General features: G+C 37.6%; 1 protein-coding gene across 1 annotated transcript in view; it reads left to right on the forward strand.

The window, feature by feature from the left end:
• Lyst (lysosomal trafficking regulator) overlaps positions 1–27,831 on the forward strand; it is a 153,945-nt gene that overhangs the window by 61,630 nt on the left and 64,484 nt on the right. Inside the window, exons 17-27 of the mRNA XM_051167838.1 lie at positions 3,577–3,737; positions 5,269–5,459; positions 7,236–7,481; positions 9,982–10,155; positions 15,933–16,082; positions 16,955–17,092; positions 20,833–21,031; positions 21,915–22,046; positions 22,717–23,332; positions 24,495–24,672; positions 27,560–27,729. Coding sequence (XP_051023795.1) covers positions 3,577–3,737; positions 5,269–5,459; positions 7,236–7,481; positions 9,982–10,155; positions 15,933–16,082; positions 16,955–17,092; positions 20,833–21,031; positions 21,915–22,046; positions 22,717–23,332; positions 24,495–24,672; positions 27,560–27,729 — 2,355 coding nt within the window. The remainder of the gene's footprint in view (positions 1–3,576; positions 3,738–5,268; positions 5,460–7,235; positions 7,482–9,981; positions 10,156–15,932; positions 16,083–16,954; positions 17,093–20,832; positions 21,032–21,914; positions 22,047–22,716; positions 23,333–24,494; positions 24,673–27,559; positions 27,730–27,831) is intronic.

The following is a 27,831-nucleotide window of genomic DNA, read 5'->3' on the forward strand; positions in this document are numbered from 1 at the left end:
ACTTAAATTGGGTCCTAGAGCTATAAAGGTAACAGATTCAGATAGAAGTCTGTGTGACTTTTACCACAGACTTCTCAGCTGAGTTAGTAAACATCGTGTACACTATCTTACTGTACAACCTGACCCTGAATGCACTGTGTCCTAGTTTGCCTTCTATTGCAGTGCTAACACACTAAGCAAAACTGATTCAGGAAGAAAAGACTATTTGGTTCACAGGTTACAGTCTGTCCTCAAGAAGATCCAGGGCAGAAGAGTGAGGTGGGAACCTGGAGGCCGGAACTGAAGCAGAGAGCACAGGAATGCTGCCTTCTCCCATGCTCACCCCTGGCTTGCTCAGTGACCTTTCTTATACAGCACAAGACTGCCTACCTAGGTTTATCACAGCCCAGTGTAGGCCCTCCTCCCTCAATCAACCATCAAGAAAATGTCCCACAAAGTGCTTACAGGCCAGTCTGATAGAGGCAGCTCCTCAACTGAGATTCCCTCTGCCTGGTGATTGTGCCAAGCTGATAAAACTAACCAGCAGGAGTTACAGAGGTGGCTGGAGGAGTCTCAGTGGAGTCATGAGAAGGAAAGGGCATAGAGAAGATGGGAGAGCTGGCCAAGAGGGAGTGCCAAGCTGATAACTATAATTTTACTTTTTATAAAAATCTGTTATGTGTTTATGTACTTGTTAGACCTTTTGGTAGGTGTTTTATATACATTATCTCCTTATTCTCTAAAAACGTACTCAAAATAGATAAGATCATAGAAGTCAATATATCCTTAGCACAAACTAAGTGAATTTTATTATGAATTTATCAAGGAATTACTGTGTGTCAGTCATGGCACTGCTGTAAGAGGCTGCAAGCGCTGGTTACTTATTACCATCAGCTTTCAGTCACTGAGGGAGAGAGGGAAGGCTCAGCTTTGGGCTTTGGGATAGTCCGTAGTGTCTGCTACAGAAAGTTAAACCTAAGTTCAGCTTTGTTCATTCATTGAAGAAAATACATAAAAGCACATAATTGAAGCCTGGTCTCTATCTTCAAAATAGTATTCACCTGCCTAAGCCTGAATAGCAGCTATAACCAATTAGCCAATTTGTTTTCAGAGTTCTGGGACCCCTTCTTAGACACACTTCCTCATTTCTTACGCTAATAACAACTGCTGGTAATTGTACTAAGTCTTTCCATTATGAAATAGGTATATTATTGACTATTTTACATGGCTCAACTGAGACCTAGATTGGGGTAAGGAAACTTGCACAGAGCTGTGCCACATGGAAGGAGTAGAGGCAAAACTTGAAACAAAGCTCTGAGCCTAGTTGGCAGTCATGCTGCAAACCCTGTACTGTGCTGCTCCTCCAGCCCTTCTCTGCCTTGGGACATCTGATGGATATAGGACCATACACTAGTGAGAGTGACAGATGAGGTTGTCAAAGATAGTTTTGAAGTTAGTGAGTACAGTCTTTTCAGTGACACATAGCTCTCTCCTCTCCCACTTATTAATTTTACTCTGCTTTGAAGAAATTTCTTTGCCAGTTGGTAAAAGTTAATCTCATTTGTTAACAGATCAATGCACATTTGACAAAGGTTAAAAAGATTTTGTTGATTTAAATTTTATTATTTGTTATTTTAGAAGCTATGTATTTTAATTTCTACAAAGAATGCATTTCAAGAGCCCATTTTAATAATGAAAAACAAGCCAAACATGGTGACTCACACCTATAATTTCAGCACTATAGAAATTGAGGCAGGAGGATTACTGTGAGTTCAAGGCTGGTCTAAACTACATAGTGAGTTCCAGACTACAGAGGGAGACTACCTTAGAGAAGTAAACAAATAAAAGAAAACAAAAACCATAATGACACTGGAAAGTAACTTATTAGCATCAAAATCACACAAATGTAGAAATGTGTGGCACAGATATTTATTGTTTATTTTACATTCATATTGCAGTAGGTTTTCTTTCACATTTAAGAAAAAGTAAATCATGCCACTAGGTGGCAGTAGTGTTTTAACTGTGGCCATTGATTGGTCCACAAAGGAGATAGTCATAGATTGTTTTGTGTATGTGTGCATGTGCAATTGCGCACACATACATACATACATACATACATACATACATGCATGCATGCATGTATATTTGGGATGGTGAGATGACTCATCAGGAAGAGGCTTTTGCCACACAACCTGAGCCTAACAACCTGAGTTTGATTTCTAGAACACAATTGAGAGAATCAACTCCTACAAGTGTCTTTGGGCATCTTAGTATGTACACATACAAATAAGTGTAATTTTAAAAATTGAAAGATATTACTATTAAAATTGTTGGTTTTATTTACTAAGTTTTAAAGTAAATGTATAAAAAGTTTAATTTTTCTTTTTTATTTTTATTTTATTTTATTTTATTAATTTATTCATATTACATCTTGATTGTTAGCCCTTCCCCTGTTTCCTCCCATTCCTCCCTCCCTCACACTTCCCCCCTTCTCCCCTCCCCTATGTCTGTGACTGAGGGAGACCTCCTCCCCCTATATATGCTCTTAGAATATCAAGTCTCTTCTTGGTAACTTGCAATTCTTCCTCTGAGTGCCACCAGGCCTCCCCATCCAGGGGACGTGGTCAGAAAAGGGGCACCAGAGTCTGTGTGAGAGTCAGATCTCACTCTCCACTCAACGGTGGAGAATATCATGTTTGTCGGCTAGGTCTTGGTAGGGGTTCGAAGCTTCCTGCCTATATTCTCCTTGGCTGGTGCCTTAGTTTGAGGAGGACCCCAGGATCCAGATCTGCCTGTCATAAAGTTCTTCTTGTAGGTTTCCAGGACCCTGTGGGTCCTACTATTTCCCCATTCTTCCATGCTACTCTCACCTAAAAGTTTAATTTTTCAAAGTTAGTTAGCCATGTAAATCTCCATTTTCTAAATTTTAGACATTGCCTTAATAAGGCACCCTCATTACCTTAATATGGAATTTAAGGCATTCCTGAAAAGGGGTGGACGTGCTGTCAGCAGGGTCTCTAGGCACTGAAGTCCTCTTGACCTTTGTGTTTCTCTCTGAAAAAGCCTTTTCTGGTTCTGTTTTACTTAAGAATTCTTGTCTAGCTTTTAAAGAAAAAGAGGAGGCAAAATGAAATTTCTGTAATTCTTAGCATTAGAAAGCAAAATACAAAAACACTGGTATTTCAGAGGTTAGATACAGCAAAACTTGGGGACATCCTGAAACTGATTCCAATGCCTCATGGAACGTATGAAATCTTAGGAATTTATGTGAAGGCAGAAGACTTTGAGCATAGTAAGGGGGCAGGGGAGGGTGATTACTTTGCTTCTGTGAACCAGGAAGGCACATATAAGGAGCCAGGTGACAAAGACAGCTTATAGCAAACATGTGTTTGCTTCCCTGGCCAACATGTATGAGCCCTGGGCGTCTGGTCTACACAGCACCATCTGCTGCCTGTGGGCCACCAGCAACTCTTACTAAGAGACAGAAGTCTACCCTTTTTTCTCTCCCTCTGCCAATAGTACAATTCAGGAATGTCCCCTCATGAAGCATTCATGGTATTCCCAACCATTATCAACTTAACTTTGTTTTTAATGTAGGAAGACTGATGTCATCTTGGATTTTGTGCTTCCAAGAAAAACAGGCTTATCATCAGACAGCAATAAAACGTTTTGTATGATCGGTCACTGCTTAACATCCCAAGAAGAGTTTCTGCAATTAGCTGGAAAATGGGACCTTGGAAATTTGCTCCTCTTCAATGGTAAATTTTCCCCTATGAAGCATTTCCAAACTTTAAATTACCATATGTTGCATAAATTAACCTGACAGCAATCCTGGTCTCTCCTCATTGACTTATGTTTAATAAGTACTGCCTTCCCAAGACTCTAAGACTTACTTTCAGGATATATTTAACATTGTATAACTGAATGTTTCCTTACAGTTTCTGTGTGATGTGAAGATGTAACATAATTCTATACACTTAATCACCAGTACTTGGGAAGTGCAATAAGATAACTAGTAAATCTATTTATGCAAATCTCATTTATGACTTTTAAAGATTTATTTTCTATGTATGGTTGTTTTGCTTGCTTATGTGTCTGTGTACCACATTTGTGCCTGGTACCCACAGAAGTCAGAAGAAGGGATCTGATCCTTTGTAGCTGGAACCACAGAAGGTTGTAAGCTGCCATATAAATGATGGGAATCAAACCTAGGCCCTTTGTAAAATCAGTCAGTGCTCTAACCTTTGAACCACAGCTCCTGCTCCTCTTTTATTTGTGATTTTAGTACATTCTATCCAAATAGTGAATTTTTACAAAAACAGTGAAATATACCATTTAAAAAGTACTAAACCTGGCACATAGTGTTTGGGTGATGTTTAGATGAGAAAAAAAAATGAAGGCATCCAATTTAAAATTTATTTAAAATGAAATACACCAAGAAATAGTTTTCATCAAAAATATTTTAAAAACTCTCATTAAACAAACAAACAAATAAACAAACAAAGCAGTCGGGTGGTGGCAGCACATGCCTTTAGTCCCAGCACTTGGGAGACAGACACAGGTGGATCTCTGAGTTTGAGGCCAGCCTGGTCTACAGAGTGAGTTCCAGGACTTCCAGGGCTACACAGCGGAGACCCTATCTCAAAAGTCAAAACAGCAGTAACAACAGCAATAAAAGAAGACCCTGTCACAAAAGGGAAGGGGAGCTGGAAAGATGGCTCAGCTGTAAAGAACATTCCTTGCTCTTGCTGAGGAGCCAGGTTCAATTCCCAGCATCCACGTGGTGGCTCACAACCATCTGCATCCCAGTTTCAGGCAATCTAATGTCTTCTTCAGAGTTCACAGGCAGCAGGCACTCATGTGATGCACATACATATATGCAGATAAAACACTTGTGAACAACAACAACAAACAAAAAACAAAAGCAAAACAAATCCAGCTTGGTTAAACTAAAATTCACTGTCTTAAGGAACAGAGAGGAATCTTATCAAAAGCTTCCCAGTTTACTTTATATAAATCTATGTATTTCAATATAGTTGACATAGGTTAGTTTATTCTTACACTCACTTTAAAACTGAGCCTTTGTGAGTTTTGTAAGATAAGTAGACAACTCAAAGAATCTGGCACACACACACACACACACACACACACACACACACACACACACACACACACACCAACTACTACTACTACCACTACTACCACCACCACCACCTTGTTTTCTTGGTGTATATGAAAATTTCTACTTGAAATATTTTAAATAACTAGCTATGTTTTTCTACTATTCAGGAGCTAAAATTGGCTCACAAGAGGCCTTTTATCTGTATGCTTGTGGACCCAACTACACATCCATAATGCCATGTAAATATGGCAAGCCGGTGATTGACTACTCCAAATACATCAATAAAGACATTTTGAAATGTGATGAAATCAGAGACCTTTTTATGACCAAGAAGGATGTGGATATTGGCCTCTTAATTGTAAGTTTTAGTTTTATAAGTTTTAACAGGTTTATGCAGGTATGTTCATTGGAATACGTAATTAGCAGTGAGTTAGATTCCTAAAGTTTTTTCGTTTTGTTCTTCTCTTAGGATGTGGAGCTTTTTTCCTAAAAATTGTGGAACACTTTAATTTCCTGTTAAGCTTGCCTCATACTTTAAATATATGTATTCTCATTTGCTTGCAATTATATTTATATAGTAATTTTCTTAGCTAAGTTTATTCTATACCTAATTATCTTTCAGGGAAATGTTTATGATACATTGAAAATATAGCACTTTTAGCCTGACATATTCTTTTATAAAAATCATGTATTCCTTTTTACACTTAGAAATAAATACAAAGATTCACTTATAATATTAATTATAATTTCATGTGTTAAGGAACCATGACATGTACAAGCTTAGTGACTTGAGCTCGAACTTTGGAATTTATGTGAAGGTGGAAGGAAAACCACATGCATAGTATAGTACGTACATGTGCACACACACATTAAAAACTAATTGCATATATTCAGGGTTTAGATAACTTACTCATTAATATCAGTGTAAAACAGAAGTTTTGCCTGCTAATTTTTCTCTGTTATTCTTTCACATTATTATTTTAATTTATCCTAGCAGTACATAGTTCAGAAGCTACCACTGGGAATTTTTGTTAAAAGCACCAGTCAGCTATACCAGATTATAGTGGGTTTAGTTGGTGCACAGATAAGACATGTGCTGTGCCTAATGAGACTACTTAACCTGCTGTGGCTTCCTATCCATGACCAGAGCCTGGGGTCCTCTCTGACGTCTGTGAGGAGTAGCTCAGAGAAGTTTGACATGGACCAGTGCTGGTTGAAACTACTGTCTGTGAGAGGAAATAACAAAAATTTGACTTAATTTTGTTTACTTATGCTGACAGTGTGGAATTTAGTTCTAATCAAAAGAAAATTCTTTTCAGAGGCACTTGTTTTTTTAAAATTGAAGGTAGATTCTTTTCTCATACAATACATCCCAACCACAGTTTCCCCTCTTTCCACTCCCCAGCCTCCTCTGTCCCCCACATCCACTCCCCTACTGTTCTCAGAAAAAAGCAGGCTTCCCAGACACAGCAGCCAAAAAGGACAAAACAGCATACAATAAGACAAGGTTTTTAAAAGCCCTCATATCAAGGCTGGACAAGCAACCCAATAGGAGGACAAGAGTCTTAGGAGCAGGCAAGAGACTCAGAGACACACCCACTCCCACTGTTAAGAGTCCCACAAAAACACTAAGCTAATAGTCATCATATCCCCTCTGACTCCTCCTTCAGAGCAGGCAGCCTGTGAGCAAATCCAAAACAAAAACTTGGGGTAAATTAACCCAGAGTCCTCATATTTCTAAGAATTTAAAACAATGCCAAAAATAAGCTGAGTGTGGCAGAAGACAGCTCTCCTGTACTAAATATATAAGGTCCTATCTATGTGAATTTGATTATAGAGCTAATAAAAATATTCTCTGAATAATGAGGAAAAGGTAGTATTATCTTTTAGTTTCAGGTTTATTCTGAGTGTATTGGAGCTGGAGTCCTCAGCTGTGGTTCACGGTATGGGTCGTGGTTTGATGAGCTGCTCATTTCTGCTATGGGAAGCAGCTGTCCATTTGTTTAGTGTAGTGGCTATTTTTTTAAAAATAAAAATTAGTTAAGTGTCTTTTTATATTGAAATATATATTTGCTAGTTGATAGCTAACATTTTAAACTTTGTTTTGTTACAAATGAAAATGTTTGTGTTTTAGGAAAGTCTTTCAGTTGTTTATACAACTTACTACCCTGCTCAGTACACCATCTACGAGCCCGTGATCCGACTCAAGGGCCAAGTGAAAACTCCACTCTCTCAACGACCCTTCAGCTCAAAGGAAGCCCAGAGTGGCTTACTAGAACCTTCTCAACTCAAAAGCCTCTGGCCTACAGAATGTAAAACCATCCAGGGCATTCTGCATGAGATTGGTGGGGCTGGTATATTTGTTTTTCTCTTTGCTAGGGTAAGAATCATGATTATAATTTGTCTGAACAGCAGCTCCATTTCTTTCATTGATAAATTGAAGGGCTTCTTACAGAATACAGAAAGGCTGTACCCAACTATGTAAACCTTTAGACAAAATTATCACAACTGATACCAAGCTTTCTGCCACGGATAATTAAGATTTACTTTAATTTGTGAAGATTTTAAACGTTTTCTATTACCCACAAATATAGTTGGAACAAGCAAATGTTAAATATATGAGTTTTAAAATTGCCTTTGGAAAGGAAAATATACTATACTTTTTCTTTCTTTCTTTTTGTTTTGTTGTTGTTGCTGTTGTTGTTGTTTTGAGACAGGTTTCTTTTGTGTAGCCTTGGTTGTCCTGGACTCCCTTTGTAGACCAGGCTGGCCTCAAACTGACAGCAATCCACCTGTCTCTGCCTCCCTGAGTACTGGGATTAAAGGAGCGCTGGGATTAAAGGCATGCACCACCATGCCTGGCTGCATGTTTTCTCTTTATTTATTTTTAATTATGTATATGAGTTTATGTGCATATTCAAATAATATGTGAGGATTCTGGAAGATGCCAGAGAAGAGCAGTGGACTCCCTGGAGCTGTGGTTACAGGCAGTTGTGAGTCACCTCTTGTGGATGCTGAGAGCCAAACTCAGGTCCTCTGGAAAAGCAGCAAGCCCCTCTAACCACTGAGTCACATCTCCAGCCCCAAGAAATATTTGCTTTTTTAAAAGGGGGGCGGAATATGAACTTTGGCTCTGTCATAAGCATCATTTTAAAATAAACTGTTTATTCACCTTCTCTCTAGCTACTTAAAGACAGGAAGAGTGTCTTCCCTGATAGAGAACGAGCAGTTCATAATTTCATATGTTCTATTTTAAGGATTGCTGAAAAACACAATGTGGACACAAATAACCTTGTTTTGGTGCATATGATTTTTACTTCCTTAGGTCTATATCCCTGTTTAATTAACGCAACTTTGATCTTCCTTTATCCACAGAATGTCATTTTATTTTATCCCTAAGTATAACTTCCAAAACATCATCACTTTTCACAGTATGTCCTTAACTAGCTCACTTCCTTTAATGGAGCCACCATTGATCTAATTTTACAATAAAGGGGTATATCAGCATTTGTTCTTAGTAGAATTTCTTTTTTTTTTTCTAATCTTGCAAGCGTCTTACCTACCCGAGTGTTTCCTGTCTTGTCATCCTTTTACTGCTTTTCTCCATTTACTATCTAGTTGAATAGATTTTCCACTAGTATTTCAAAGTAAAAAGCTTTCATTTAACTCCTAATCAACATTTTGTGATCTATTTTATATTCAGTATCCTGCTTCCTGTAAATATAAGATAAAAGCCTTATACATACAGCATGTCTCTTAATCCTAATTTCCTGCTACACAGAAATGAACCGTTAGGTGCTCCACTTGTAGGCCTGTGCCCTTCTAGATGAGGCCTGTGCCCATTCCCCATATCCCTGCTTTCTCTTAAGGCCAGCTTCTCAGTGCAGCCTTTCTTAAACCATCAGAGGAATCAGAAGCGAGTACTGTACAAGATTCTAAGACAGGATCAATAGAATCTAAACCCCATCTTTTGCCTTTTATCGTGCTAATAATGCCTGATTCTTATAAGTCAGAGGTATCAAAAGGCATTGGTCAAACTGTAATACACGACACAACATCTGGTTTTAGTTTTTTGTCTTTATTATAGAAGGAGTCCTCTCTGGTACATTGTACCCTTTGCTTCCTTATGTCTCCCATAGCAAATGATATTGCATGCCCCCCCCCATTTCTTTCTTTTAACCTTTATTCTTCTGTCATAAATTACATCTCAACCAACCACAGTTTTCCCTCCCTCCATTCTTCTCAGTCTCTTCCCCTCCCCTTTCTCCCAGATCAACATCCTCTGTTTCCTTAAAAAAAAAAAAAAAAAAAAAAAATAGAGCAGACCTCCCAGGGATATCCACCAAACATGGCCTCACAAGATAAAATAAGACTGGGCACAAACCCACATGTCACAACTGGACATGGCACCACAAGAGCACAGCCCACAGAACCAATTTAGCAGAGTTCATAGGGGCTCACAGAAACTGAAGTGACAAACACAGATCCTTCTAGGTCTGACTAGGTCCTCTGACTAGGTTGTGTACTTTGTGTTCTTATGGGACTCCCAACAATGCGGGGAGGTGTCTCTGACTCTTTGCCTGCACATGAGCCTGTTTCTTGTTGACCATGGAAAACTCAAGTTTTATGATCCTGTCTTAGGTTACTAAGTATAAAATACTACGGATATCTAAGACTGTCAGTGTTACGTTTGTTCATTTAGTATATTTGAGAGATTAAAAGAATAGAATTTATGATTTTCTTTCAGTTTTGTTTATAATTCTTAAATAGTTATTATTAAAGCATTAAAAATAGCATGATATGATATTATTATGAATAAACATACACAATAAAGTTTTACTATTAATAGATCGAGAAAAACATCTACTTTTTGTTTTCAGGTTGTTGAACTTAGTGGCTGTGAAGAAACTCAAGCATTAGCACTGCGGATTATATTGTCTTTAACTAAGTACAGCCAACAGAGAACACATGAATTGGAAAATTGTAATGGACTTTCTATGATTCACCAAGTGTTGGTCAAGCAGAAATGCATTGTTGGCTTTCACATCTTAAAGGTATTACCTCACAAAATGTATTCTTGTGGTTTCTTTGCAGTGATACCTTTCAGCAAAGTCTTCCACAGCCGTTTTATGTTGCTAGTAAATGAAGGAAACTCACTATGTATATGTATTCAAACCAAGTACTCTCCTGATTCTTTCCAGAATAATTATATTTTTCTTTTTTCTAAAGCATTTTGGAAAGAAAATAAGCTACAAGAATTTTAGATCAAAATAGACCACAGATGTACTCTGGGCCAAGCCCTTTGTTCTGTGGGCAAATGAAGTTTATTTTATTTCCCCCTAAGATGTACTACTGCACTCAATCAATGTTGCTACAGTCAGAATTTGTCCTTGTTTGTCATGCTTGTGTGTGGGGGGGGGGCTTTAGGACATTATGTACTTGCTAGTGTGGATATGTGCACATGTGCATATGAATGCACATACAGGTGTGTTCGTGTGCTCACAGAAGACAGGTTGATGTCAGTGTCTTCTTCTAGCTCTCTGCCTTTACTTTTGAGATTGGCTTTCATACTGAACCTGAAGTTCATCAGTTTGGCTAGACCAAATATTCTGGTCTCAGCCCTACTTTAGTGCAGTTACAGGGATGCACAGCCACATCTGAGTCTCCTATGAGTGTTTTAAAACTTTGTGAGGCAAATGCTTTAGCCACTTAGCCATTTCTCCAGATCTGAATGTTAGCCTGTGTCATTCAATATTTTATTTGTTATTTGAGAATTTCATACATGTACATAAAATATTTTGCTCAAATCTATTCCCCTTTAACTCATCGTGGACCCCTCTCTACCAAGACACCCCCCAACTTCATATCCTTTTGCTCTTTTTTTCTTTCTTTCTTTCCTACATTTTTTAAAATTAGAAGGAGATTCTTTTCTTAGACAATGAATTCTGATTATAGTTCCCTCTCCTTCTACTCTCTACTCTGGATCTACTCACTCCCTTTCTGTCTCTCATAAGAAAAACACAGGCTTCTAAGAGATACCAACCAGACATAACAGAATAAAATATAAGATGAAGCAAAAACTATTATATTGAAGTTTCACATGGAAACCCAACAGGAAGAAGAGACTCCTAGGAGCAGGCACAAGAGTCAAACACCAGGGCTGGAGAGGTGGCTCAGAGGTTAAGAGCACTGCCTGCTCTTCTAAAGGTCATGAGTTCAATTCCCAGCAACCACCTGATAGCTCACAACCATCTATAATGAGATCTGGTGCCCTTTTCTGTTGTGCAGGTATTACATGCAGGCAGAATCTGTAAACATAATAATAAAGAAAGAAAAGAAAAGAAAAAAAGAAAGTCAAAGACCACTCATTCTTAGTCAGAAGTCCCATAAAATACTGAACTAAAAGCTATAATATATGCACAGAGGACCTAGTGTAGGCCCATGTAGGCCTGTGCTTCCTGCTTTAGTCTCTGTGAGCTCATGTGCACTTTGCTTGGCTGGTTCAGAGGCCCTGCTCTCCTGATGTCCTCCATTCCCTCTGCCTCTTACACTGTTTCCATCTCCTCTTCCTCGGGAGATCCCTGCACCCCTAGACCCCTCCTGAGTACCTAACATCTCTGGGTATATGGATTTTAGCTTGATTATCATTTACTTGATGGATAATATCCCCTTATTCGTGAAAACATACCAAATGTATTTTTTGAAGGGTCTGGTTTAGCTCACTCAGAGTGATAGTTTCTAATTCCATCCATTTGCCTGCAAATTTCAGCATGTTATTTTTTAACAGCTGGGTAATACTCCATTGTGTAAATATGCCACAGTTTCTTTATCCCTTCTTCTGTTGAAGGACATCCAGGTTGATTTCAGTTTCTGGCTACTATTTTTACAAAGCTGCAATGAACATAATGTCCTGTGGTAGAGTAGAGGTACTTTTGAGTATATGCTCAAGGGGGATAAGATTGAGTCTTGAGTTAAATTGATTTCCAACTTTCTGAGTAACTGCCATATTAATTTCCATAGTGGCTGTACAAATTTCTATTTCCATCATCAATGGAGGAGTGTTCTTCTTGCTCCACATCCTTATCAACATGAACTGTTACTTGTGTTATTCATCTTAGCCATCTGACAGGTCTAAAATGGAATCTCAAAGTAGTTCGAATTTGCATTTCCCTAATGGCTAAGGATGTTGAACATTTCTTTAAGTGTATCTCAGACATTTGAGAGTCCTCTATTAAGAATTCATTGTTTAGATCTGTTCCCAATTTTTAACTGAATTATTTATTTTTATACCTAGGCTCTTAAGTTCCTTAAATGTTTTGTATATTAAGCCTTTGTGGGATATGGAGTTTGTAAAAATCTTTTCCCATTCTGTAGACTGCTGCTTTGTCCAAATGATTGTGTTTTCTGCCTTATAGCTTTTCAGTTTGACGAGGTCCCATTTATTAATTGCTGATCTTAGTACCTACACTATTTGTGTTCTATTCGGAAAGTAGTTTCCTGTGCTACTGTGTTCAAGGCTATCCTTACCTTCTCTTCCATCAGGTTCAGTATATCTGGTTTTATGTTAAGATCTTTGATCCACTTGGACTTGAGTTTTGTGCAGTGTGGTAAATATGGATCTATTTGCATTCTTCTGCATGCAGCCATCCAGTTTGAACAACACCAGTTGTTAAAATGCTTTATCCACTGTGTTTTTCTGGGTTCTTTATAAAAAGTCAGGTGCCCATATGTGTGTGGATTTATGTCTGGGTCTCCAGTTCAATTCCACTGATCAATGTATTATTTTAATGACAATATCATGAGGTTTTTATTACTATAGTTCTGTAGTACAATTTGAAATTGAGAATGGTGAGACCTCCAGTAGTTCTTTTATTGTTCAGATTGTTTTAGCTATCCTGAGTTTTTTGGTTTTCCATGTGAAGTTGAGAATTGTCTTTTCAAGATCTGTGAAGAACTGTTGGAATTTTGATGGAGATTGCATTAAATCTGTATGTTGCTTTTGGTAGGATGGCCATTTTTACTCTGTTAATCCTAACTAACCATCCATGAGCATGGGAGGTGCTTCTATCTTCTGATATCTTCTTCAGTTTTTTCCTTCAGAGACTCAAAGTTTTTATTATACAAGTCTCTCAGTTCCTTGGTTAGAGTCACCCTAAGATGTTTTATATTATTTGAAGCTATTGTGAAAACTGTTGTTTCCATGATTTCTTTCTCAGTCTGTTTGTTATTTGTATATAGGAGGACTGCTGATTTATATATTTATTTATTTATTTATTTTTAGTTTCTCTTTGTTGTTGTTTTGTTTTTTGAGACAGGGTTTCTCTGTTTAACAGTTCTGGACTCACTTTGTAGATTAGGTTGGCCTCAAACTCACAGAGATCCACCTACCTCTGCCTCCCAAGTGCTGAGGTTAAAGGTGAGTGCCACCACGTCTGGGTTTTTAGTTAATCTTCCATCCAGCTGCTTTGCTGAAAGTGTTTATCAGATGTAGGAGTTCCCTGGTGGAATTTTCAGGATCACTTATGTGTGATATCATATTATTTGTAAATAATACTTTGACTTTTTTTCTTTTCAAATTTGTATCCCCTTGATCTCCTTCAGTTGTCTTATTACTCTAGCTAGAACTTCTAAGTATTATATTGAATAGATATGGGGTGGACAGCCTTGTCTTGTTTCTGAACTACTTTAAATTTCTCTCTTTAATTTGATGTTGGCTATGGGCTTGCTATAAACTGCCTTTAATATGTTTAGATGTTTCTCTTGTATCCCTGATCTCTTCCAGACTTGTATGGTGAAAGGGTGTTGGATTTTTTTGTTTGTTTGTTTTTAAATATTTATTTATTGCATATACAGGGCTCTGTCTGCATGTACATGTGCAGGCCAGAGGAGGGCATCAGATCACATTATAGATGGTTGTGAGCCACCATGTGATTGTTGGGAATTGAACTCAGAACCTCTGGAAGAGCAGTCAGTGCTCTTAACTGAGCCATCTCTCCAGGCCCAGATTTTGTTAAAGGCCTTTTCTACATCTTTTGAAGTTGATCATGTGGGTTTTTTCTTTCAGTTTGTTTATATGGTGAATTACATTTATTGATATTCATATATTGAACTATCCCTGCATCTCAGGAATAAAGCCTACTTCATCATGGTGGATGATTTTTTTTAATATGTTCTTGGACTTGGTTTGCAAGTATTTTATTGTGTATTTTTGCATCTATGTTCAGAAGGGAATTTGTTCTGTAATGTTCTTTCTTGTTGAGCCTTTATGTGGATTGGGTGTCAGATTAACTGTGGCCCCATAAAGTGAATCAAGTTGTGTTCCTTCTGTTTCTAATTTTTTATTTTGGCACTTACTGCTATGAATTTACCTCTGAGAACTCCTTAGGTTGCAGTTTTCCTTCCATCACCTTCTGTAGGGCTTGATTTGTAGATAGATATTATTCAATTTTGATTTCATCATGGAATATCTTATTTTCTCCATTTATGATGATTGAAGGTTTTGCTAGGTATAATAATCTGTGCTTGCATCTGTGCTCTCTTAGAGTCTGCAACACGTCTGTTCAGGCCTTTCTGGCTTTTAGAGTCTCCACTGAGAAGCCAAGTTTAATTCTAATAGGTCTTACATTCTTTCCTCCCCATCTTCTCTGATGTTCTCTGAGTCTTGGGAGCAGAGAGGTGGGTGTGTGTATATATATATATATATATATATATATAAAATCTCTTATTCAGAGCTGAACATTTACTCACTTGTTCTTATCACGTTGACTAGTTATATGTCTCTGCATTAAGCACTGCAAAAACAATCTTTGATAAGATTGAAAGCAACATAGATCTGTATGTATAAACACAAGTAGTTAGAAGACAGTTTAATAACAGGACCATTTAGCAAAATGATGCTGTTTCCTATATGCCCTATAACCTCCTGAGGCATGGGCTTTTGAACAGATTTGTAGTACAAAAATGAATTTTCCTCCTACTGCACTCACATACATATCCTCACACTTAGAACACACTAAATGGAAATTTTAAAAATCCATAAAACCCAAGTTCACCTGTGTTACCCTCAGCTTCCAGAGTGTTATGTAAAAGAGCATCACAGGCATTTACCTCACAAGGTTATTGGGAGGATTAAGCAGTCTAGTTTTTTTGTTTGTTTGTTTGTTTGTTTGTTTTTTTAGTTTTTTTTTTTTCCCGAGACAGGGTTTCTCTGTGTAGCCTTGGCTGTCCTGGACTCTCTTTGTAGACCAGGCTGGCCTCGAACTCACAGTGATCCACCAGCCTCTGCCTCCCGAGTGCTGGGATTAAAGGCGGATTAAGCAGTCTAAACCAAGCAAATTAACATTCTTTCCAGCTAGAAATGTAGCAGCTTATGTTTTTTCCACATTTTTTCCTGCTTCAGGAGTAGCAGCAGAAGCATAGATAAAGAACTGATACAAAGCCACACATTAGTAAACACTGGTACTTGAACCCAGAGCAACAGGAGGAGTAAATCAAGAGCTGGAGATTTTCTCAGTGATAGAGTACTTGTCTATAATATGCAAACCCTGGGTTTCATCCCTAGCACTGCAAAGATTAAAAATAAAGATGAATGTAGGTGTTTTTACCCTGTTTTTGAAACCAAATGATCATAAATATTTGAAAATTTATGATTTGCTACTAAGTTGAATTGTTTTATAATACAATATGTGGAGAAATGTTTAATTCCTTAGTAGCTTTCCTTTGAATTTGATAGTATGACTGTTGAGATAGAATGTTTGATATTTCTGGTGAACATCAAATATTTGGTTGATCAGTTATTACTGCATTTTACATTAATGCTAATTTTCTATAGACCCTTCTTGAAGGTTGCTGTGGTGAAGAAGTTATCCACATCAATGAGCATGGAGAGTTCAAGTTGGATGTAGAGTCTCATGCTATAATCCAAGACGTTAAGCTGTTGCAGGAACTGCTGCTGGACTGGAAGATATGGAATAAGGCAGAGGTACGTAATATGCACTTTTATTTCATCTTTGTATTGTGGTAAAGTACATACAACATTCGGTTTGCTTGTCCTGATCATTTTAAGCATATATTTAAGAATATAAGAAGCATTATTTGTATTCACATGTTATGTAGCCACCACCAATATTTATCTCCATAGGTTTTTTTCCCATAGTATAAAAACAAAACTCTGTACCCATCAAACCTCTTTTCCTCTCCCCCTAGTTCTCACAACCACCATGGTATTTTGGGTCTGAGATGGTTAACTACTCTAAGTACTCATGTAATGCAAATCATGCAATATTTGTTTCTTTATGATTAGTATAATATCTTCAGGATTTATCCATGATTTTTTTGCCCTTCTGAGGTTAAGGAATATTGCAGTGTGGGTGTAAGCTATGGTGTCCTGGACCTCTAATTCTCCAAAGGACATTTAAACATAAATATCTGAATAAACATTTTAAAGGACCTGAAATTGGGAGGGTTTGAGGTGCATCTGGAAGGAGTCAGGGGAGGAGGAATATGAATATGATCAAAATAAATTGAATGTATATGTGAAATTATTAAAGAATCAATGAAAATATTTTTTAAAAAGTCACGAATCATGCTAGTTTAGAGGATGACTTTATTGCTTCAGTATAATGTTAATTATAAATGTAAATTTGGAGGTTTATTCCCTGTGGGAAGTTTTGAGCTGCCTGAAGTAATGATGAGCTGAAAGGAATACATTTTAAGACTTGCTTTCCCCAACCCAACAAATGTAATCTTTGACATAGAATATGACGTGTTAAGTAGTTATGTTTTGAATCTTCTAAGAGTCCCACAGCGTGTTTTCATAACTGTGTGCTAATTGGTGTATGTTTATTTTCTCAGCAAGGTGTGTGGGAGACTCTGCTAGCAGCTCTGGAAGTCCTCATCCGGGCAGAGCACCAGCAGCAGCAGTTTAATATTAAGCAGTTGCTGAACGCCCACATAGTTCATCACTTCCTACTGACTTGTCAGGTTTTACAGGTACTTTCCATGTAGCTTCTCCGTGGAGATGTCTTCCGCAGTTGCTTCTATTTAATAACCTACTGCTGTGCACAACAGGATTTCACAGGCCTGTCAATGAGAATTCTTTCTGTCTTTTGTCTTACCTACTCTGCAAGCCTGTTTTCTTTCAGCTCTTGCTTCCTGATCTTTATACTGTCATCTTCTCCAACTCAAATAACAAAAGAACAACTACTAAATTTCTGCATGTTTCTTTGAATTGGAATATAATAATTTTGTGGTTTCCTGAACATCAACAGTTAGTGATCCCTAACTCATTACATAGTCTTTAAATAACAACTTATGTGTATGTATGCTTTTTAATAAATAAAATTTATTATAGGTTTATTTTATATGTTGATCAACATGGAATTATATCTAAAATATTATTTTTTAAAAATGACACTAATTTATATCTATAATGGGGTCTGCCGTGCTTGGTTGATATATTAAACTATTTCCCAAGGTCTTGTTTTTGTTTTTAGTGTTTGAAACATCTGTTGGTTTTGTCAAATAAAGTAAGTCCAGATGTTCTATGGGATCTTCACTATTTCAGATGCTAGTGCCATTGCTTCCATAGCATGACACCTTCACAGTGTAGTTGGGCTAAAACTCCAAATACTAGGACAACACCCCAAAAGGGTTGGTGCGATCTGATGACATGCCTGTGTCTTAGGCCACTAAAACTCTGGTATTCCTTCCCCTTTTAGCCACAAATGAGAGACTACCCCCTTCCTCCAGCACATGATTCTCCTTTTGCCTTCTTCTCATTTGGCCCACATCTGCTTACCCCTTGGGCGTCTAGTCATCATTCTTTCATATCTCCGTAAACTCGCTCCTGAAGAGAATCCTGCCCTGCTTTTTCTATCTTAATTGGCCCCTTCTGTTTTGTATGTTTATTCCTCTGTGCACATACGGTGTGGTTTTGTGTTGGTGGTGGTATTACAGCTTATTTCCCTCTGTAAATCTTCTGATGGTAGAATATTGGGTTTTGTTGTTGCTGCTGTTTAAACCACACTGTGACCTCTGTATCAGGCACACATAGGCACTAAGTGAATACTTGTTTTAAAAAGCATTGTACGTTCCTTTATTGGCCCATGTGGTACATCAGATTATTATCTTTAGAAATATAAGGCTTTGGTTTCTTAGCTTGCTACATTATTTATTTATCAGTTATGCTTCTGTTTTCTTCTAAATCTGTTTGTTCATTCATTTTGAAATCTGTTGCCAATTTTCTGTAAGTTTATATGACCGTGTGATATATTCATTCAGCCTTTTCAGTATATTTATTTACACTTCCATAATTCTTCTGCAAAATACTGTTACAACTCAAGTAGCAATTCCGTTTTCTGAAAGATCTTTTTCTCACCCTTCATTCAGAAAGCCCACTTATCACATTTTATTAAACATGAGTCTTGTGTAAAGTATGTGAAGAAATGAACTTGGTCTTCACATTTACTTGGTGTTCTTGTAGCATTTTTGGAAAGAGTAATGAATTAGCAGTACAATAGATATGAGGCAGTTTCATTAGTTAGGGAACATAGTGACCATGAACTAAGTTGATAAAATGAGAGTGTAAAGTAGGGAGCAAGTATGAAGGGGATTGAAAAGGTATCACTACTAAGGCTAGTTCTGTTTTAGTAGCGTTGTCAGGAGTCATTATATATCATACGTTATATTGTTATACACACAGATACACATATATATGAAAATACTAAAAACTGTTAGACTGAAAGAGTGATAGCATCAGAAAAGCGCCCAAGCTTTATATTTTATATAGCTTACATCTAGTTTTTCAGCAGGGCACTTGGTGGCAGTGGCTGTGAACCTATGGAAACAGGGTAGCACTCCCAGATAAGCAGCCTAACTAAGATATAATTGAAGGCTGAGGTTTTTCTGCCTTGGGAAATCTCCATTCCCTAAGGTGAAAACAGGAAATAGGAGATTTGGAAGGAGTAACCAAAGAGAAGAAACTGGAAAGTCAGGAGAGTGAAAGCTAGGGTGAGTAAGGGCAAAGAATGTGCTCAGAAAAAGATGGCACAAAGAGCCACGCGATGTAGAACGCTCACTGATGGTGTAAGCAGGAAAGCTGGCAAGGGAAAGAGAGATGACTGCGGCAGAAGTGGGTGAACCAGAAGAGGAGGTGTAATTCCTTCTTTTAAGTACTCTGATTCAGCAGTACATAGTAGTAAACGGAGTGAAGGGAGAGAAGTATGTATTATGTCTGGACAGAGGGAGACAGAAGACAAGGCAGTTTTATGTTCTGTGCCCTTAATCAGGAGGTTAATTACTAGCCTCTCAGGAGAGGGGGTTGAAGGACATAAGCAAGTGATGTCAGCCTCTATTTTTGTAATGCATGACATCCTCCCAAGTTCTATAATCCAGGCAGTTGGTAGTACATCACAGACAGGCTGGGGGCCTGAGTTTGTATTATAGTTGTACAGTTATTTGTTCCTTTGTGTGGTTCAAGCCAGTCAAATAACCTCTTTAAGCCCATATTCCAGAAGTGAAAGATACACCACTGTAAAACCTATTGTGAGAAAGGATTGTGAAAGCTAGTGCACAGTTATGTCACTGCAATTGGTTTGCTCTATTGCAAGAAGTCTTTCCAGATCTAGTAGCTGTAGTGGAATCACAGTACTAAGAGTAATGCTACTATTAAAAGAACTAAGTTTTTTTTTTTTTTTTTTTTTTTTTTTTTTATGGCTTTATACACTAAAAAACCTTGTTTGGAACATTGCTGGCTTGGAGATTATAGATACTCATCTATAAAGTCTGTACAGGTGTCCACCAAATCAAAAACCTGAAATCTAAAGCTCTTCTGGTCTCCAACATTTTTTAAAATTACAAGATGGTTACTCTGCATAGGGCTTAGTGTTTGAGGCATTTTTCTAAGAGTTTGTGCCATTGAATTCCTAAACTGATTGTATGTAGCATTAACAGTATTCATATAGATAGACACAGGGTGGAAATGTTAATGTATCTGTGGAGCCACTGCACAGTTGAGCACTTTGGATTTTTAGTCCGTTCTCATGAGCTCTGCAGTACACCTTGGCTCAGTAAACTAAATTAAGAGCATAGAAGTGAATTGTCATCCCTTTTTAGTGAATTTTCAATGTAAAGATTACTTGAGTTAAGAAATACTATCTCAATTTAATGGTAAATATGGTCAGACTAGAGTAGTAAACCAAACAAAATTCTATTTTAAAAAGAATGTCAGTGAGATGACTTGGCAGGTAGGATGCTTGCCATATAGGCCTGATGACTTGAATCTGATCCCCAGAACGTACATAAAGGTAGAAGGAGAGAACGGACTCCTCAGAGCTGTCTTCTGATCTTTATGTGGGCATCCTCAACACTAATAATAACAGCACTACTACTACTAGTAGTAGTAGTAGTAATAATAATAATAATAATAATAATAATAATAATAGATTTTTGAAGGACTATCTTATTTAAATGAAAATTTTAGGGGCTGGAGAGATGGCTCAGTGGTTAAGAGTGTCACCTGCTCTTCCAAAGGTCCTGAGTTCAATTCTCAGCAACCACATGGTGGTTTACAACCATCTGTAATGTGATCTGATGCCCTCTTCTGGCCTACAGGTGTACACGCAGGCAGAATACTCTATACATAATAATAAATAAATAAGTATTAAAAAAAAAAGAAAAACATTAGCTGACAGTTCTTTAAATCTAAAAGAAGTTTGGCTTTATTTTTTCAGGAACACAGAGAGGGGCAGCTTACATCCATGCCCCAAGAAGTTTGTAGATCGTTTGTGAAAATCATTGCAGAAGTCCTTGGGTCTCCTCCAGACTTGGAATTACTGACAGTCATCTTCAATTTCCTGTTAGCAGTGCACCCTCCTACTAATACTTATGTTTGTCATAACCCCACAAACTTCTACTTCTCTTTGCACATAGGTGGGTATGGCCACTGTTGATCTTAACCATTTCCACTCTTGTGTTTTGTCTGCTGATCCATATATGTTTGACATTCACTAAATGGTCTCTTGTGTTGGAAATAAATGACCCTAATTGTATATTGGGGATAGAAGACAGTGGGTTACAGGATAAATCCAGAGAACAAACCGAAGGTGTGAATGAAAACAAAAGATAATGCAGTTGTGTGTTGATGGTGCATTAAAGAGTTAAGGTGGAAATTTCAAAGTATGACGCTAAAAAGGATGATCAAACTGAAAGTATTACTTAGGATTCATAAAGAGGATTTATAAAAATATAGGACATAGGCTGGAGAGGTGGCTCAGTGGCTAAGATCACTTGCTGCTCTTTCAGAGGACCCAAGGTCACTTTTCAGCACCTACTACTGCTGCCTGTAACTCCAGCTCCAGGGCATCTGATACTTTCTTCTGACTTTTGTAGGTACCAGGTATACATGTGGAAGCACACATAAGCATAAATTAATATATCTAATATATAGATATATGATACAGTCCTTATTCAAGGAGTAAACTGGTAAACAATCTATTTGGAGGTGGAGAAATCATAACTATACATGAAAGGAGAATAGTAAAACATGAAACCTCAGAAATATTTGTTAAAACAGTTAGAGGTCAAAGAATGTAGTAGTTAATGTGGGCTATAATACTCAACAGGCACAAAGCCCAAAGTGAGAAATTGTACAGGGAATCCTTACATACTACATCTGACATTATAAAGCAGGCTTTATTTGTTTCTCTTTGAACATCCTTTTGTCAAAATTCATGTTTAATGACTTGCTTTAACGGCTTTTTTTGTTTTACCTCATTTTAAATGTTTGCTGTCTCAAAACCACTTTGAATTCCAGATGGTAAGATCTTTCAGGAGAAAGTGCAATCAATCATGTACCTGCGGCATTCTAGCAGTGGAGGGCAATCCTTTCCCAGCCCTGGATTTCTGGTAATCAGCCCGTCTGCCTTTACCGCATCACCTCCTGAAGGTAATGGTAGTAGCAAAGATTAAACTACAGCTCATCTTATCCAGTTATGAATATTCTTAGACAGTTAAATTGTGTATGTTGTAGCAGTACAATATAGCAATAACCAGCCAAAGTATATTTAAAATTTAATTTTTATCCTTCAAAACTAAATTGACTTAGTATGTTTTGTGTGTACACACACACGCGCACACACACACATTTTCACTCACTCACATAAAGAGGACCATGGGAGTGAGGGGGGAATGTGGGAGGAAGAGACCTCTGGAAGGAATTGTAAGGGTTGGGGTGAGCATTAGTCGAAATAAAATAAAATTAAAAATCCATTTTTACAACCTCTGGTATCAGTATTTATAATCAGTCTAACAAGACACCTAGCACAGGTGCTCTGGAGGATCTAAAATAGATGAGACTCATGCTATTCAACCCATGGCACCAATATTGTATTTTATTAAGGAAATGGAAAAAGGCATGCTTTTTGAAAGCTTAGAGAAAAATAGTCTTGCCACATAGGAATTTTAAGCATTTTTTTGGCTAGGAAAGTTACCCTTTATATATTCTTGAATAATGCAAGGCAGGTGGGCTGTTGTCATGGATGGGACTTACATTATGGAAGAGAGGTGATTCTGTTTAATAGATTTTTAAGTAGTATTTTTTTGTCTATACTTACTAGGAGCCAGTTCTTCCAATATTATTCCACAGCGGATGGTTACCCAAATGGTTCGATCTAGAAGTCTACCAACGTTTCCTACTTACTCACCTCTAATGAAAACACACAAACTGGCTGGAAGTTTGGGTTGCAGTATTGACAACTTACAGTATGTTGCAGATGCCCACACAGAGAAACAGAATCTTTTAGGTATTCCCTACACACTGAAAACAAGCAAAGAGGAAGCGTTCATCAGTAGCTGTGAGTCTGCAAAAACGGTGTGTGAAATGGAGGCACTTTTTGCAGCCCAGGCCTCTGCCAATGGGTTCTCCAGAGGAGCACTGGGGTTTCCGATGGCCAGAGGAGGTCACAGAGACTTGGGAACTGAACCCAGACCAGATGATGACAGTCCTGGGGATGAGTCCTATCCACGTCGACCTGATAACCTCAAGGGACTGGCCTCCTTCCAGCGAAGCCACAGCACGATTGCAAGCCTTGGGCTTGCATTTCCCTCTCAGAATGGATCTGCAGCTGCTAGCAGATGGCCAAGTCTTGTTGATAGGAATTCTGATGATTGGGAAAACTTTGCGTTTTCTCCGGCCTATGAGGCAAACTACAAGAGACCTGCAAGTGCTCACAGGTACTCATGTTTTCCTGCCTCAGAATCCCTGCTCTAGAAGTGTCTTCATAATGCCACATCTGATCATATTACATTAATACCTAGCAGAAAGCTGCCTTCTCATCTATTTTGGTGTTAGATAATAATGAGTACTATACTCAGCCAGAAGCCAAGTAACTCTCTAAGAAAAAGTTCTCTTGTGGTTTCTTAGACAGAAAAATCTAAAGGTCAGAGAAGGCATCAGGTTGATGTTCCTAGGTAGTGTCTAGGATCCTGAGTGATGAAATTCTCTGTGATGATGAAATGTTCACTATGGGACATTTGAAAATGCAGCAAGAGCAACTGAGGACCTTGACTGGTTTTTTAAAAACATATTTTATTAATTCTTTGAAGATACTTTACATCTCCAAACTCCTCTAAGATCTACCTTCTATCTTTACCCACCCCCTTCATGTTCTCTCTCTCTGTTTGGGTTTTTAAATAACCCACCAAGTTCAATTTGTGTTGCCTATATACTCATGAGTGTGTTGGCATCTAATGGACAGTGGTCAGCCTACTAGGGGCCACACCTTTAAAAAATAAAAACTCATCTGGGGCTAGAGAGATGGCTCAGAATTTAATCATACTGACTGCTCCTCCGGAGGTCTTGAGTTCAATTCCCAGCAACCATATGGTGGCTTGTAACCATCTATAATGTGATCTGATGCCTTCTTCTGACTTGCTGGTGTATGTGCAGGCACAGCACTATATATATAATAAAAAATAAATAAATGATACATTTTTAATTTAAAAAACCCCTCATCCTTCACCTGCCCATCAGAAGCTATCTGCTGTCCATAGATGCTCGGTTAGGGGTGAAGACTCCTTGCCCCTCCTCCTTCCATGCTGGGCTATTGCCTTATGTTGGTGTTGTGCAGGAGGACCTGAATTTTAACTTTAAATAATTTAAGTAGCATTTGTGAAGGTGACTACTGCGTTTTAGTATACTATCTGCTGGAAGAACATTTACCTTAAAAGGCAATAGTAAGTTTATTAATCATGCTTAAATTAGAAAACATTTTTAAACCTTCTGAGCAATTTGTTCTGCATGTTAAAGTTGCTACCTATTGGAGCTCCTAGGGTATTGTCCATGTGGATTTCTTCTTGATACTGTGCTAGTAAGGCTTTCTGGTTTCTGTCACAGTGTCACTGAAGACTGTTTAATACCTATCTGCTGTGGATTATATGAACTCCTAAGTGGGGTTCTTCTCATCCTTCCTGATGCTATGCTTGAAGATGTAATGGACAAGATTATTCACGCAGATACTCTTCTAGTCCTCGTTAACCATCCATCACCTGCTATCCAGCAAGGAGTAATTAAAGTAAGGGAAAAAACTATATAAGTGATGTTTTCATCAGGAAAATAAATACATGTGTAACTTAAATTGTTTAGTATATGTTAAGACTTAAAGCTTATTTTACATTTGTCTCTCCAAATATTGGATTTGGAGAGATGGCTTAGTGGTTAAGTATACTGGGCTGCTCTTACAGAGGACCCAGGTTCAATTCTCAGCACCTATATAGTGGCTCACAACCATCTATAACTCCAGTTCTAGGGCATCTGCCACCCTTTCCTGGCCTCTGTGGGTACCAGAAACAGAAAAAGTATATAGACATGCATGCTGATAAGATATCTGTATCTATATCTATATCTATCTATCTATACATACCTTTGTTATATCATACTGGCATTTTGTATGTAGTATTCAATTTAATCTTAAGTCCTTCCCATAATTGATTTATTCAGTCAGTTTACCAATATATTTATTTTTCTTAACAGTAACTGTTTTACAAAAATTGTAAGAATTGTATAGTTTATTGGAAGTCTTTCCTGATGTGTAGTATCAATTCTTGAACATTTATGTCCCAATATATTTATATATCTTAACAGTAACTCTGTTTTACAAAAATTGTAAGAATTGTATAGTTTATTAGAAGTCTTTCCTGATGTGTAGTATCAATTCTTGAACATTTATGTCCCAATATATTTATATATCTTAACAGTAACTCTGTTTTACAAAAATTGTAAGAATTGTATAGTTTATTGGAAGTCTTTCCTGATGTGTAGTATCAATTCTTGAACATTTATGTCCCAATATATTTATATATCTTAACAGTAACTCTGTTTTACAAAAATTGTAAGAATTGTATAGTTTATTGGAAGTCTTTCCTGATGTGTAGTATCAATTCTTGAACATTTATGTCTCAGCTCAGTTGTCTCCTTTTTAAAGAGGCTTTTCCTGAGCATCATATCAGAATTACTCCCCTCTGGCCATACTCTTTACTCGCGTGTGTGTGTGTGTGTGTGTGTGTGTGTGTGTGTGTGTGTGTGTGTTTGTGTGTGTGTGTGTGTGTGTGTGTAGATAGATCTCTATACATAATCACCCTTTTATCTTTTTGGCTTTGCTTTCTTTCTTTCTTTCTTTCTTTTTTTTTTTTTTTTTTTTTTTAAGATTTACTTATTTATTATATATACAAAGTTTTGCCTGCATGTAGGCCTGCAAACCAGAAGAGGGCACCAGATCTCATTACAGATGATTGTGAGCGACCATGTTGTTGCTGGAAATTGAACGCAAGACCTCTGGAAGAGCAGACAGTGCTCTTAACCACAGAGCCCCCCTTTTATCTTTTTTTAAAATTGATTTAAAATGATTTAAATGATTTGTTTATTTTATCTTGTGTTCACCAGTTTTTTGCCTGCATATTTGTCTGTGCGAGGGTGTCAGATCCCCTAGAACTGGAGTTACGTATAGTTGTGAGCTGTCATATGGTGCTGGGAATTGAACCTGGGTTGTCTGGAAGAGTGGCCAGTGCTCTTAACCACTGAGCCACCTCTCCAGTCCCCCTCTTATCTTTTTAAATTTATGTTTATACTAGGTTTTAATTTCAAATGTGATTATAAACTGTGAGCATCTACATTTGTCCATAAGTCTTACAAATTAAGTACACTGTTGAATAAATGAATGTTCAATATGAATGGCTTCCTTTAGAAAACAAATGAATATTGAGATGCTTTTTTAAAGACTCTTATCTTCTTTAGTTTGTCTAGATGTAGGCGTTGTTTAGTTTCTTGGTGTTCCAGTATAACATTGCTATGTGGAATATAAAAGAGAATAATGTAAGTACATTTATTTGTACTAGAAAAACGTCATTGACCCCAGTAAGTATGATGTCAGAAATTCTATGATGAAATGTGCAGTGTCAGTGTTGATAAAGAAGAATGGGAGCATGGGCAAACGAAATGATCCCTGGGAGAAAGTGAAGAGGGGTTCATCTAATAGTTGGCTGTTGTGCAGAAAAGCACAGTCCTTCAGAGAAGAAACAGCTATGGCAGGGAATTGCTAACCTTCCAGTGTAGCTTATGACTGGAGCTATGCAAGCCAGAGGACACAGGCTTGAGAGATTTTTGAAGGAGTCAAACTTTGGTATTTACATGTGGGGATCAGTAATAGAAAAGCATTGGAATCTAGAGGGATGGTTCTGTGGTCGATGTAAATTCAGAAAAATGTGGGAAAGTGAATTTAGAAGGAAAAGTAATTAGTTGAGTTTTACATGTATTACATATAATAAGTTAGAAAATAAGGGCTAGCAAGATGAGTTAGTGTGTAAAAGACATGTACTGCCAAGCCCAACACCATGAGCTTGACCCCCAGGACCTACACAGTAACAGTGAGCCAACTCGCACATGTTGTCCTCTGACTTTCACATGTGCACTGTGACACCCCTACCTCCCCCACACAAAATAAATAAATACATGTAATTTTTTCTATGAATGTATATATTTAGTTTCTAGTATTTCTAGTAAAAAGAAGGGAAGGAAGGGGAGAAGGTGGCAAAAGAAAGAAATTTTAAAGTGGTAGAAATTCAGGCTTGTGCTTAGGATCTCTCAAGATGTCTGTGGTGTGTGTGTGTGTGTGTGTGTGTGTGTGTGTGTGTGTGTGTGTGTGTGTGTTTTGCTCAGCTCAGCTTTGACATCGTCAAAGAAGTGTGGAATCCCCAGGAAAGAAGTCACCACTAGCATCCCACAATGGCCAGTTAACTTCTCTATGCCAGTGACATGGTGGTTTTTTTGTTTTGTTTTGTTTTGTTTTAGCTTTCTCTGTATATGACTATGTACAGGAATAATAGGTAATAATTTACAAATACAAGATTTATATATAATCTTATTTGTGTATCGTTAACATCTAAATGGTCTTAATTTTTCCTTAGCTGTTACATGCCTATATTAATAGAGCATCTAAAGAGCAAAAGGACAAGTTTCTGAAGAACCGTGGCTTTTCATTACTAGCCAACCAGCTGTATCTTCATCGGGGAACCCAGGAGTTGCTAGAGTGCTTCACTGAAATGTTCTTTGGTCGGCGTTTGGGCCAGGATGAAGAGTGAGTTCTCTCTACCATAACTAAGAGATCTTTTGTCTTAAATATAAAATGTAGTGATTATTTTGGGCCATCAGAAAAGCTCTGCTATAAATCATTTTTCCA

The sequence above is a fragment of the Acomys russatus genome, chromosome 3, assembly GCF_903995435.1.
Source record: "Acomys russatus chromosome 3, mAcoRus1.1, whole genome shotgun sequence".
NCBI lineage: Eukaryota > Metazoa > Chordata > Mammalia > Rodentia > Muridae > Acomys > Acomys russatus.